Here is a 12630-nt window from a genome sequence, read left to right on the forward strand (position 1 = left end):
TTCCCATTTCAAAAAACACTTCTACGAACCTGCTTGCATCTTAAGCAGAAGAAGTAGAAGCTTATATTGATGCAACACTTAGGATTCTGGAAAAAAATCGCCTTGTGCGGCAATTATAAAATAAACTAGAATTCAATCGGAACGTTTTGTCTAGTGCAAAATTCCAAGATATAAAATATAACATTACTTTTTGCTTGTGATAAAGCTTATGATGCCCATAAGTGGATTAAAAATTCTGTGATTCGGTAAATGATTATGATATCAAGAACAAGAATGATTATTTTTAACTAACAAATATTGAAATTGGAAATCCCACTTGGTTTTGATTTCTGCAAAGGTTATCTTAACAACTTATAATGAAATAGTAAAATAAAATTATCAAATTATGACCAAACTTTTGAAATATATAAGCCCACTGTCACATTTTAGTAATTGACTAACTCAAAATACCATCAAAATGAACTTTACCTTACATTAATTAAAACAATTCTCAAAGGGATATCAACTTGAAGCCTACATCATACATCCATATGGAGAATGCAATTCAAAAGCTTATACATAACTTACCTAGGACTAGAAATAAGTCACAAATTCATTGTTCAGATAATATTAGACGCGAAAGCAAGTGTTTGTTAAAATTTGAAATGAAATCCTCGGAAGTCAGTGATATCGCACGGAGTACGGAATCGGTATTTTCTGAATTTGGTTCGAGCATTCCATCCGAAATTTTAAGTGATGTTCCAAGTGATGTGATTATTGAGTCACGAATAAAGTATGGAACAAAATGGCAAATGTTTGAGGGCTTTATGATGGAATACTCAAAGAAGTCCTCACTGCATGGTGTTCGTTATATTTTTCAAGGGAAGAGACCGTTGATTGAAAAGTAAAATCAAAATTATTTATAAATATTATTATTAATAATACAAACTGGAACGTTGAATTTAAAATACACACAAACTGTGTACTTTTTTCAGGCTGCTTTGGGCTATTATGTTTATAGCTTCGGTAGTTTTTAGCTGCGTGGTTATCAGGCAAATACATTCAAAATGGATTTCTTCTCCAGTGATTGTGAGCTTTGATGAAACATTAATTCCAATCAATAGAATACCCTTCCCAACAATCACAATTTGTCCAGAATCGAAAATGGAAACGGAAACATTCAATTTTTCCAATGTTTTTGAAAGGTTCAATATGAAAAACGAAAGTATAACAGAAGAAGAGTAAGTAAATATATTTTACAATAAGAATGTTGTCGATTCAACTAATAAAATATCAAAAAAAATTGAATATGATAAGAATGGAACAACTTTCCGCTGCACTTCACATTTGCGATTTAGAAGTAGTTGAAGCAATCACGGATCTTTTGCCAGCTGAATACAATAAACATATTGGCGAGACGTTAAGCGAAATAGCAGTTTCAAAAAATACAACGGCACCCATCTGTAAATGGGGTAATCGATTTTATTTATGTGAACACATTTTCTCGCTAGTTGCCACGGACGATGGAATATGTTATCAGTTTAATGGGATGCTAGCAGCTGACATATATCGAAATGAGAGGTAAGCTTTTATTAATCTGGTACGCCGCGCCTTGGAGTGTTCCAAAAACGAATACTTTCAAATATGTTTTTTAACAATCACAAAGAAAACAGTTTTCAGTTATACTGGGACTTAAATCTTAATTAATAGATACCTGTGTTAAGATATAACTAATTATGCTAACAAATAGAATATAAATTAGTGGGAGTTAACTTCCTAAAATATAACTCCCACTAGACAAAATTAACTGCCTCCCACCACTTTTTTTGTTAAGACTTATGGTGTTTATATTATTGCCACTCAACTGGGAAGCCAGGAAAATCAAGGTTAGACAGGGAATTTGGGTAGTGTTTAGGGAAAATTTAATGGAATGAGCACTCCTTTTTTTGTGGATAAGGTTGAAGATAAATCTTTTTGAACAAGTGTCTTCTTGGAACATAAGAATCGTTCGACAGTTTATATTATGTTACGGTTCGAAAAAAGCTGTTTTACAGAAGTTGAAATTATGATTGGCCCGACATTTCCTACTTTCAGAAGCAGGAGTTTCGAAATTTCAATAGTTTTGTTTTTAAGAATAAAAAGTACAACCTTCTGTATTTTAAGGAATTTTTAGGATTTTTTTTAAGACCAGTAAATAGATACAACTTTATTAAGTTTATAAACAATCATTTATTTACATAGTTCGACAGTATATGTAAATATAAAATTTGAATTAAAATAATGTAAAGAACACGAGTTACACCGGTTTGAACAACTCCACCTCGAAAAATGGGCTCGCACTTTCTCCACGATTCCGGCTGATTGGCTTTTCTAAAACAAAAAAAGTAAACGGCGTTTTAAACTGTGAGCCTCAATGCATGGAATGAACTATCATCAAATGAATATAAAAAAAATTGGACTTTTGGGAGACGTTTGAAAAAAAAGTCACGAATTTTGTTTTTTTTTTTTGCTATAAAAAAATCAAAATTTTTGGAATTTTTGCTTGTCGATAGTTCATTCCATGCCTTTACATGTGCTGAATCCAACCCATCAAATTTCAAGTCATTTGGTCAAGCCGGTATTCAAGATACGATGGAGGAAAGTTTGAAAAACACAGTTTTTAGAAAACTCGTTTAAGATTTCAAGACCTCTTAACTATGAAAATATCAACTTACCATTTAATCGGCGATGCTGGTCCATAGAGCATTTTTGAAACTCTAACAAATCAGATTGTTCAGCTCTTGAATCAATTCTGACTTGTTTAACAGCATCACTTACGCTCCATTCAGAACGTGAGATCGCCGATGTATGTAAGATACTTTACCCCATATTTTTCCATGGACCTGCTGTATCTGTAAAACGACTTCGAATTTTGCAAAATCCCTTTACTACCGTATTCTAGACATATTAAACTAGCAATTTATAAAAAAATATAGAGTTTTGAACCCATCATGGGATGAGCCCCTTAAATAAATATTAAGAAATAAATACCAAAAGCCCACACCATATATATGGTGTGTCTATGAATTAAACAATCATTACTAGCTGTCATTTTGACATATGTAACAAAAATTGGGCAGGTTTAGGCGACATAAAAGACTTGAAAATAAGGCAAGTTTCTAGTATTTGACTGGCCGGGTGTCAAAAATGTTCCTCCCAATTAAGATAACTTAGTTGTTCAACAAAAATTTCCTTTTCTATAGAGTAAAGTTTACTAACGTCACATTGTCAGCTGATAATATTTTCTTACTCAATCTGTGATTTATTTATTTAGTGCACAATTTAATTTTAAGTTTTGTGTAATAGGAATCCTTTTTAAGTAGAAGGAGTTAAGACTTTTTCCTTACAATACAAAATACAACTTATGATGGACTTCTAGCCTGTGTAGGGAGTTTTTTTTGTAGATAATAATGTTGTTGGGACTTTCTGCAAGTAGAAGATAATCAAGTTATGTATGTTCTAGGTTTGAAATATGTAAATGGCATTTGAAAAACTAACTAGTTGCCTTGGATTTATTTTGCGTTCAAAGAATGCAGTTCAATGCAAACAAAATCCCTTATGTAGTCTGAGCCTGTTCATTGATTTAATAGTTAAAGACGTTCTTCTTGACTATTTTTCCAATCTACTTTTCAATGAAGTTGCCTTAATTGAAAGACAATTTTTTAGCAGTCGGCCAATGGAGTACTAGAAACTTGCTTACTTTAAAGTCCCTTATGCCGTTGAAACTACCACTTAATTTGACAAGTCTTCGAACGCTTAATTTTCGCCACGAAAAGTGCTTCTCAGATTACCCGTACGGACTTGACATCAAAACTAAAGGTCCCCTATATCACTGTCATTACTGGTACATAGGAATGGTTAAAAGTTATGTCACTAAGCCAAGCTCTTTACGTCCTTTAGCTATGATATGTATAATTATATCTTTTTATTTAGGATGCAGAATTCTATTTTCTTCACGTGGGTAAGGTCATTTGGAAAAGATGATCGGGTTCCTTAGCGTTTCATCAGTCAAATTCGGCTACTTAGCTTAATCCATAATTAACTTCTCAAACTATAGATTTATTTACAAACATTTTGGTTTCAAAGCGCATTAAAGGACACTAGAGTTGAAACAATTATGGCTTAAAAGAGGCTCACAACTCAACTGCACTATATTTTGGATCGTATTCAAATTTAAACGATAAAAGAAATTTCTATTTTTGATTTTGCTAGCACTATTTTATGCAACTCATTAAAAATATATTATATTCATAAATTACTTTTTACAGCTATGCTACTAAAATACCAGATGATGTCCAAATAGATTTCAATAAGTACATTGATCGCCAACCCACGGATCCTCCCATAGAATACCAAGGTTCTTGGTCTTTAGAAGAAGGATATATTAATCAAACAGAAGAAGCCTACCCACTTAGGACAATCATTGCTAATGCAAGAACCGCATTTGTTGCTTTGCTTCAAGGCCTCGGACATAATTTAGACTATAAGTGTCGAAGCTTGAGACAAGGCTATAAAGTAAGATGCATATCTGAATAAATTTGTGAGTGCAAAAGATTGTTTTCTTTGTTTTGCAATTTAAAACAAAGTGTGTGATATTTCCCTGGGCAATTTATAAGTAATAAAATAAACAAATACTCGCCACTTTTGGACTCACAGACAAAAAGCCATACTGTCAGCAATAGTCTTATTATAGCATTTATTAAAGGTTTATTTAAACTCGCCTCAAAACGTTGTATGTTCGACCAGCAACTATTTTTTAGTTCGCCATAAACAGGAATTAATTGTTCAAATTTATCCTGTCTATACCACGACTTCGAAAGGTGTCCGAAAACTACATCCTGAATTGTAAGAACAAAATACATATACATATATTATATGTGTGGCAAAATTAAATAAAAAACTTTCGTGTTTTTATACGTACATTTATGAAAGGCGACAGTGTTTTTTCAACAACGAACGGTATTTAAGATTTTTCAAACACTATTCGGAGAGTAATTGCCAATTTGAATGCTTGACCAACTTAACTATAACGAAATGTGGATGCGTCAAATTTTCTATGCCTCGTAAGTAACTTGCTACACTAAAATTTTGAAAATACCTTAAAACAAATAAAATCTTTTCTATAGAAATCGATGGAATCAGAGTTTGTATTCACTCAGACATAGCATGTTATAACGAAGCTGAAGATGATCTCCTCAAGGAACAGCAAATGGAAATTCAAGAATCGTTAAAAGGGTCTTCAAAGCTCAAGAGTAGATGCAATTGTTTGCCGGGCTGTGTATCACTAAGTTATAATTTTGATACATCTCAGGCTCGCATGGAGGGCATGGGTACAATTGAAGCAAAGAACGATTCATATGATGAGCATCCAGAGTAAGTAACTGAGACGTGGTTGAAATACTGTTTTCCACATTCCTGGGTGATCAAATTTCTAAAATATTTTGGCCATAATGCTGAATGCCTTCAACATTTTGTATCTCCTAATTTCGTGTAACAAAATACTATTTCGTTGAGAATATTAATATCGATGATGATTTATATTGTCACGACGTTTCGTTCATGTCTATGAACATCATCAAGTGTGGCAATTAATTTACATTTGCATTAATAAATTGGTTACAATTTGATAACATTGAAAAACTATGAAAACTTCCACTTGTTACATGAATAATACTATATCCTTAAAAAGTGTTTTTTTGATAGTTACATATGTTTACTAACTGCCTGTAGAAATAAATCCAGTATTTTTTATTTAATGTATTATTTTTTCGAAATTCAGAATAAATGTAAATCACTATTTAACAATAATATGCAAAATTAAATGCACGTAACAAAGATCACACAAACTTCCAAAAACTCTATTTAAAAGAAAAGCAAAAAGTTAAAATATAGATATGTCCATGAAAAAAGTCACTTACAACTTAAAAAGTAACATTCTTTTTTGAAACACAAGGAATTCATGTTATTTCAAAGAATGTTATTATTATTATTGTGAACTAGGGCCTCAACCAACAAATTTCTCCATCTAGCTCGGTCCCTAGCTAGATCTCTCCAGTTTCGCGCACCAAGTTGGGTGAGATCACTTTCAACTTGTTTGCACCACCTGATCCGCGGTCTTCCTATGCTGCGCTGTCCTGTGGGTGTGGATTAGAAGACGTTCCGGCCGGAGCATTGGTTTTCATGCGCTCTATACGTGACCTAGCCATCTTAACCGTTTGACTTTTACCCTTCGGGCTAAGTCTACGTCGCGGTACAGCCCGTACAGCTCGTCGTTCCATCTCCTCCTCCACTCCCCTTCTATGCATACGGGACCGTAGATCACACGAAGAACTTTTCTCTCGAAACGACCCTAGGTGCTTTCATCCGCTTTTGTCATAGTCCATGCTTCTGCACCGTATAGCAGGACGGGATGATGAGGGTCTTATATAGCAACACTTTGGTCCCTCGAGAGAGGACTTTACCACTCAATTGCTTTCTTAGTCCAAAGAAACAGCGGGTAGCAGGAGTTATTCTGCGTTTGATCTGGTGTCGTTTTTTGCGTTTACAGCGGAGCCTAGGTAGACGAAGTCCTTGACTACCTCAAAGTTACGTCTGTCGATGGTGACGTTTTGACTAAGACGTTGGTGTTGTATGTCCTTTCTTGACGACAGCATGTACTTTGTTTTGCCCTCATTAACCGTTAAATATATTTTTGCCGCCTCTGCCTCAATACTCACAAAAGCCCCATTTACATCACGCTGAGTTCTTCCGATTATGTCAATGTCATCAGCATATGCCAGTAATTGGACAGACTTTTGAAGGATAGTGTTGACGTATGAGCTCTGCACTATTCTTATTCTTTCAACTAAGATGCTAAAAAAAATCGCATGACAGCGCATCGCCTTGTCTAAAACCTATTTTGACATCGAAAGGTTCTGTTAAGTTGTTTCCAACCTTTATGGAACAGCGTGAATTCTAAATGGTCATCCTGCACAAACGGACGAGTTTGGTAGGCATGCCAAAACTAGACATGGATCTATACAGCTCCTCCCTGTAGATGCTGTCACATGCGGCCTTGAAATCGATGAAAAGATGGTGGGTGTCGATTTGGTGTTTTTGGGGTTTGTCCAGGATTAATGTGAATATTTGACCGACTGTGGACTTTTCTGGTCTAAGACCACACTGATAAGGACCTATTAGGTTGTTGACGATGGGCTTTACATGACGTTTACATATTACGGCAGAGAAGATTTTATAGGCGATGTTAAGTAGACTGCTTCCTCTATAGTTGGTGCAGTTTAGAGAGTCTCCTTTTTTCAAAGAAGGAGGCGTCCCGAAGAAAGCTGGTCTCTTAATAATGTAGCCATTGAAGTTGTAAAAGAATTTAAGTACCTAGGAGTTTTAATTACGTATAACCTAAATTTTTCGAAACACGCAGAACAAAAAAAGTAGTGATGCTAAACTGGCTTTGAGCGTTATGTGGCCCAAGTTCTTCGCTAACCAGGAAATCGATCTGGTGGCAAAATACCGCGTCTCCCAGACAACCGTAAACACATGTATGTGCTTCGGTGTGCAGGTGATTGGATATTTATTCTTCGAGTCATTTGAAAAAATGCAAAGATATGTTTTTAAGTGCTTATTCATATTGCCACACTCAACCCCGAACTACTCCATCTATATAGAATCTGGTATAACTCCTCTATTCATTCAAAATCTTAAGGCCAACTATGAATATCTAATTAGAGTTATGAAAAGAAGTGGAAGAAATCTTCACAAATCTATTTTGATAAGATTATTACAAACCAATGCCTCCCCATTTAAGGATTGGAATAAGATGGCCCTATCAAATGAAGTTAATCTATATATAGAACAATTATAGGCAGTACCTAGGCAGAGCGGCTACAACAACTTCAAGGAATACATACAGGAATCTCGAGCACCAATTGACATCAGAAACAAACTATTTCAGCAACAAATGTTCGGTCGAAGCTATAAGCCATATATTTAAAGCACGTGTTGAGCTCCTTAACTTAAACTCTAGGCCTCATCGAGCTGACCCGATACAAATTTGTAGTTTATGCAATAGAAGAGAAAAGGAAGATGTCTACCGTTTCATCGCAATTTGCCCAATACTGCAGGAAATCCGGCGTTTACATTTCCAACAAAGTTTTCTTTCTTCAAGTCGGTTGTACGAAATTTTAAATGGAATTCTAGGATGGAATACTTTATATAATTATTGCAAACATGTCCTAGCTTTTCGAAACTCTTTTCTAACTTAAATTTTGTTCGTTTAACTAGCTTTTACAGTTTAAAGGGTCATTATTATTTATTTATATATTTTGGGTTTCAAGTAATTTGAAAACTGATATTTATTTATTTATGCTTCAAATCATTTCAAAATTGCTACATTTTTGTGTTTCAAATCATTTTAAAATTGGTATATTTTTGTGTTTCAAATCAATGTAAAATTGACATTCTTTTGATTGTTATGTTAAATCTCAACAAATATTGAAATTGTAGACTTTTGAATTTAATTAATATTTAAAAGTATTTGATTTAATATTGTACAAAACCAGTTACTTTTCTTTGTATTCTTTATTTATTTCAATTAATTACTAAAATGAAATGTTATTTCAGGCAAACGGCAGATAGCCAGGTCCTTATTCTTAAGCTTTTTTGTAAAGCATTTTTTAATAAAATAAAGTATTATAATAATAATAAATAACTCTTAACCTTGGTGCAATGTTATTCCTTGCAGGCTTTGCTCCAATATTCATTTTTTTAGTTTGATTGTAAATACAAATTTATCACTAGCTATTAATTTTTTTTACACGAACAAATATTTGATTTAAGAAATATAATTTTCTAATCTTTTTTTTAGTTTCATGTGGTCAAGACTGACAGTGTATTTTAAAGAGCAACAATTCACTGCTATGAAACGAAGTGAATTGTATGCTGTGACGACCCTTATTGCGAACTACGGAGGAGTCTTAAGCCTTTCTATTGGATTCTCTATATTAAGTATCGTTGAATTATTTTATTTTATTACTATACGTTTAATAAATAGCTTGAAAAAAAGATCTAACAAAAATAAAACATAAAAATTGTAAAATGTTTGTATCTATGGTAGAAGCATAAATTAATATTATTATATAATTTCTATTAATTTGTTAAAAATGTTTTCAATTTGTAAATCAAATTAACAAATAGACAAAGCAAGATTGCCGTCTGCCAGAAAATAAATTGCTCTCAACAAAATGGTCAAATAAATAATTGGTGGGTTTTATTTCGTATTTCATTACTTTCTACAAACAAAAATAAAAATGGTAGGTTAAAATTCTATATAAGAAACCTTAAACCTATATAAGAAACCTTTTTTTTTTTATTTGTTCGTTCTTTCATGAGGACTCTTTGTTGAAAATAAAGCCTTGGAATAGTTAAGAAATCGTAAAAATTTAATTACTTTATTACTTAACTAAATACTATTGGCATCACGGAACGGTTTTGTCTGTGCTGTAAAAATAATAAAGAATATGTAACGCAATTTAATAAAACTCACAATACATTGCAAACATTTTCTTATTAATCCATACAATACATTTCTTTTATCTCGAAAAATTTGAATGATTTTCAAACATTTATCAGATAAGTAAGTTGAAATTTTAATAGACAGTTAATCTTGACTTCAAAACTGACATGAAATGTAAAATCGTGTTTTGGCTGTTTTTGAAAAAAAAAATAATTGGAAATAATGGCGCCGGTTCTAAAAAAAAACTGTGAGGATATTGGCCGTATGAGGAGAATTCAACCGCTGTTGCGTGTCCCCGAGAAACTTCTTTGGGCTAGATGTCACCTTTGTTCAAGAGCAAGACACATAAACCACATTCGCCTGTGACTGTTGCGAAAGATGTTGGGAGCATTCACAAAACTAGTGGCTACGTAGTCAAAATTCAACTAGCTTTGTGAATGCAAAATTGCACTACAAAGCTAGTACATCCGAAACTGTCATATTAATGACAAATACAAATATATGAAATAAAAAAACATTTGTGTTTTCAGAACTTATTTTCTTTTCAAATTCAATACAACCAAATAGAAGATATAATATGATTGATTTATATTTCTTGATGTTCAAATGGTAGACATGTGCAAGAGGACACAAGCGTCCACAGGTTTTTCTTAAAACAAACCTCTGTCTATCAACTCCTACTCTCACCTCCCCGTGGTGAACATCGGGTGCCTAGTACCTCAACTGGAAATTGGGTTCCAACCCCAGTGGAAAATTGTTGGGGGCAGCAAACGAGAGAGGTGGGGGGAGGTGTTTCCACTAAGGCACCTCTCCTTATCCAGACGGCAGCGGAGGAATTCCCGAGGAATTCCCAGTAAGGTTGAACTACTTAGTGAACACCTTATAGGGCTTCTTCGACTTATTCGGAGCCCAGGCTTGTAAGGAGCGGTTTTATCCGGCTCCCCATCCTTGGAGTTATACTTAGGATCTGGCCCTCCAGGTTGGGGGTTGTGCGTCGGGGTGACTTCCTGGCCACGTAAAAGCTTTCATAGTTGCGAAGCACCAACAAGCCTCGGATACGGACGGATTTACTGTTGACAAACAACGCCAACGAATAAAGGACAACGAACTTCGGATATGCACGTGGAATGTTAGGTCTCTTAACAGACCACGTGCAGCCGATGAATTAGCGGAGGCCCTAGAACGATATAAAGCAGATATCACCGCCATACAGGAAATACGATGGGATGTACCGGGCAAAAAGAGGATGAAAAACTGCGATATTTACTATGGCGACTGCTACCACGAAAACCAACAGCGCTTATTTGGATGCGGCTTTGTCATTGGAGCCAGACTTAGGCAAGAAGTCTTGAGCTATAGGTGCATCAATGAGTGCCTCATGACCATACGCATCAAGGCTAAATTCGGCAACATTAGCCTGATATGCGCGCACGCCCCCACAGAAGAGAAAGACGACAACACCAAAGATATGTTCTTCGAGCTCCTAGACAAAACATAAGAGCAATGTCCTAGCTACGATATTAAAATAGTCCTGGGCGATTTTAATGCCAAGCTAGGAAGGGAAGACTTCTTTGGTGGAATAATCGGGAAGAACAGCCTGCACGATAACACTTCCGACAATGGATTCAGGCTCATAGATTTTGCTGCGGGGCGGAACGTCATGGTAGCCAATACGCGTTTTCCACACTTCAACATCCACGAAGGAACTTGGACCTCTCCAGATTAATCTACCGTCAACCAGATTGACCATATTACGATCGACGCCAGACACGCTTTTAGCATTATGGATATACGAACTTTCCGAGGACCTTACATCTACTCGGACCACTACCTCGTTGTAGCCAAGGCAGCACTTCGGATTTCCAGACCCAAGGCAAAACAGGGAGGTGCTGGGAGAAGGTACAACGTCGAACGGCTACAATCGCCAGAGATCGCCAAATCCTTTTCCGACCGAGTTACAAGTAACCTCTCTCGAAGTTCTCTGCCGCCAACACAATGTATCGAAAACCAGCGGCAACATTGCCAAGATGCAATCAGAGAAGCCGCCTCTGATGTGCTGGGTTTCAAACAGCCACCAACAAAGAACCCCTGGTTTGATGAGGAATGTCGGCAGGCAAATGCAGCCAAACAACAGGCACGCAAAGATGCGCTGCATAAAAGGACGAGAGCTGCTCGTGAGCTCTATGAGCAGAAGAGGCGAGAGGAACGCCGACTTCTCAGAAGGAAAAAGAGATTGCATGAGAAGCGTGCGGTCGAAGATGTTGAGAGGTATAAAAGCATGAATGAGGTTCGAAAGTTTTATGAACAGGTGAAACGAAATTCACAGGTACATAAACCTAGAACCGAGGGCTGCAAAGATGAAAGTGGAAACATCATAGTGGAACCGCAGTCAATGCTGAGCATATGGAAGGATCACTTCTGCAGACTGTATAACGGCGACGAAGAACTGAATTCCGCTGTCAGGTAGGATGATCCATTCAATATAGACGACGAAAGCCAACAATCCCGTCCTCCCGACTTAGACGAAGTAAAGATTGCCATATCTAAGCTGAAGTCTAATAAAGTAATATGTGAACGTCTAAAGCCCATCGTCAATAACCTGATAGGTCCTTATCAGTGTGGTTTTAGACCAGAAAAGTCCACAGTCGGTCAAATATTCACATTACGGCAGATCCTGGAAAAAAACCCAAAAACAGCAAATCGACACTCACCATCTTTTCATCGATTTCAAGGCCGCATGTGACAGCATCTGCAAGGACTATCTGTATAGAGCCATGTCTAGTTTTGACATGTTTTCCAAACTCGTCCGTTTGTGCAGGATGACCATGGAGAATTCACGCTGCTCCATAAAGGTTGGAAACAACTCAACAGAACCTTTCGATGTCAAAAAAGGGTTTAGACAAGGTGATGCGCTGTCATGCGATTTTTTTAACATCGTGCTTGAAAGAATAGTGCAGAGGTCACACGTCAACACTAGAGGCACTATCTTTCAAAAGTCTGTCCAATTACTGGCATATGCTGATGACATTGACATAATCGGAAGAACTCAGCGTGATGTCAATGGGGCTTTTGTGAGTATTGAGGCAGAGGCTGCAAAAATGGGT

General features: G+C 35.8%; 1 protein-coding gene across 1 annotated transcript; it reads left to right on the top strand.

Annotated features, from left to right (window-relative positions):
- Positions 1-617: 617 nt before the first annotated feature.
- Positions 618-9276, top strand: LOC129952188 (pickpocket protein 28). The gene is made up of 8 exons (XM_056064656.1): positions 618-883; positions 975-1220; positions 1297-1560; positions 4287-4533; positions 4724-4863; positions 4951-5081; positions 5145-5391; positions 8879-9276. The coding sequence occupies exons 1-8, from the start codon at positions 645-647 to the stop codon at positions 9096-9098; spliced, it is 1734 nt and encodes a 577-aa protein (XP_055920631.1). The 5' UTR covers positions 618-644; the 3' UTR covers positions 9099-9276.
- Positions 9277-12630: the final 3354 nt, after the last annotated feature.

Source organism: Eupeodes corollae, chromosome 3, assembly GCF_945859685.1.
Source record: "Eupeodes corollae chromosome 3, idEupCoro1.1, whole genome shotgun sequence".
Lineage (NCBI taxonomy): Eukaryota > Metazoa > Arthropoda > Insecta > Diptera > Syrphidae > Eupeodes > Eupeodes corollae.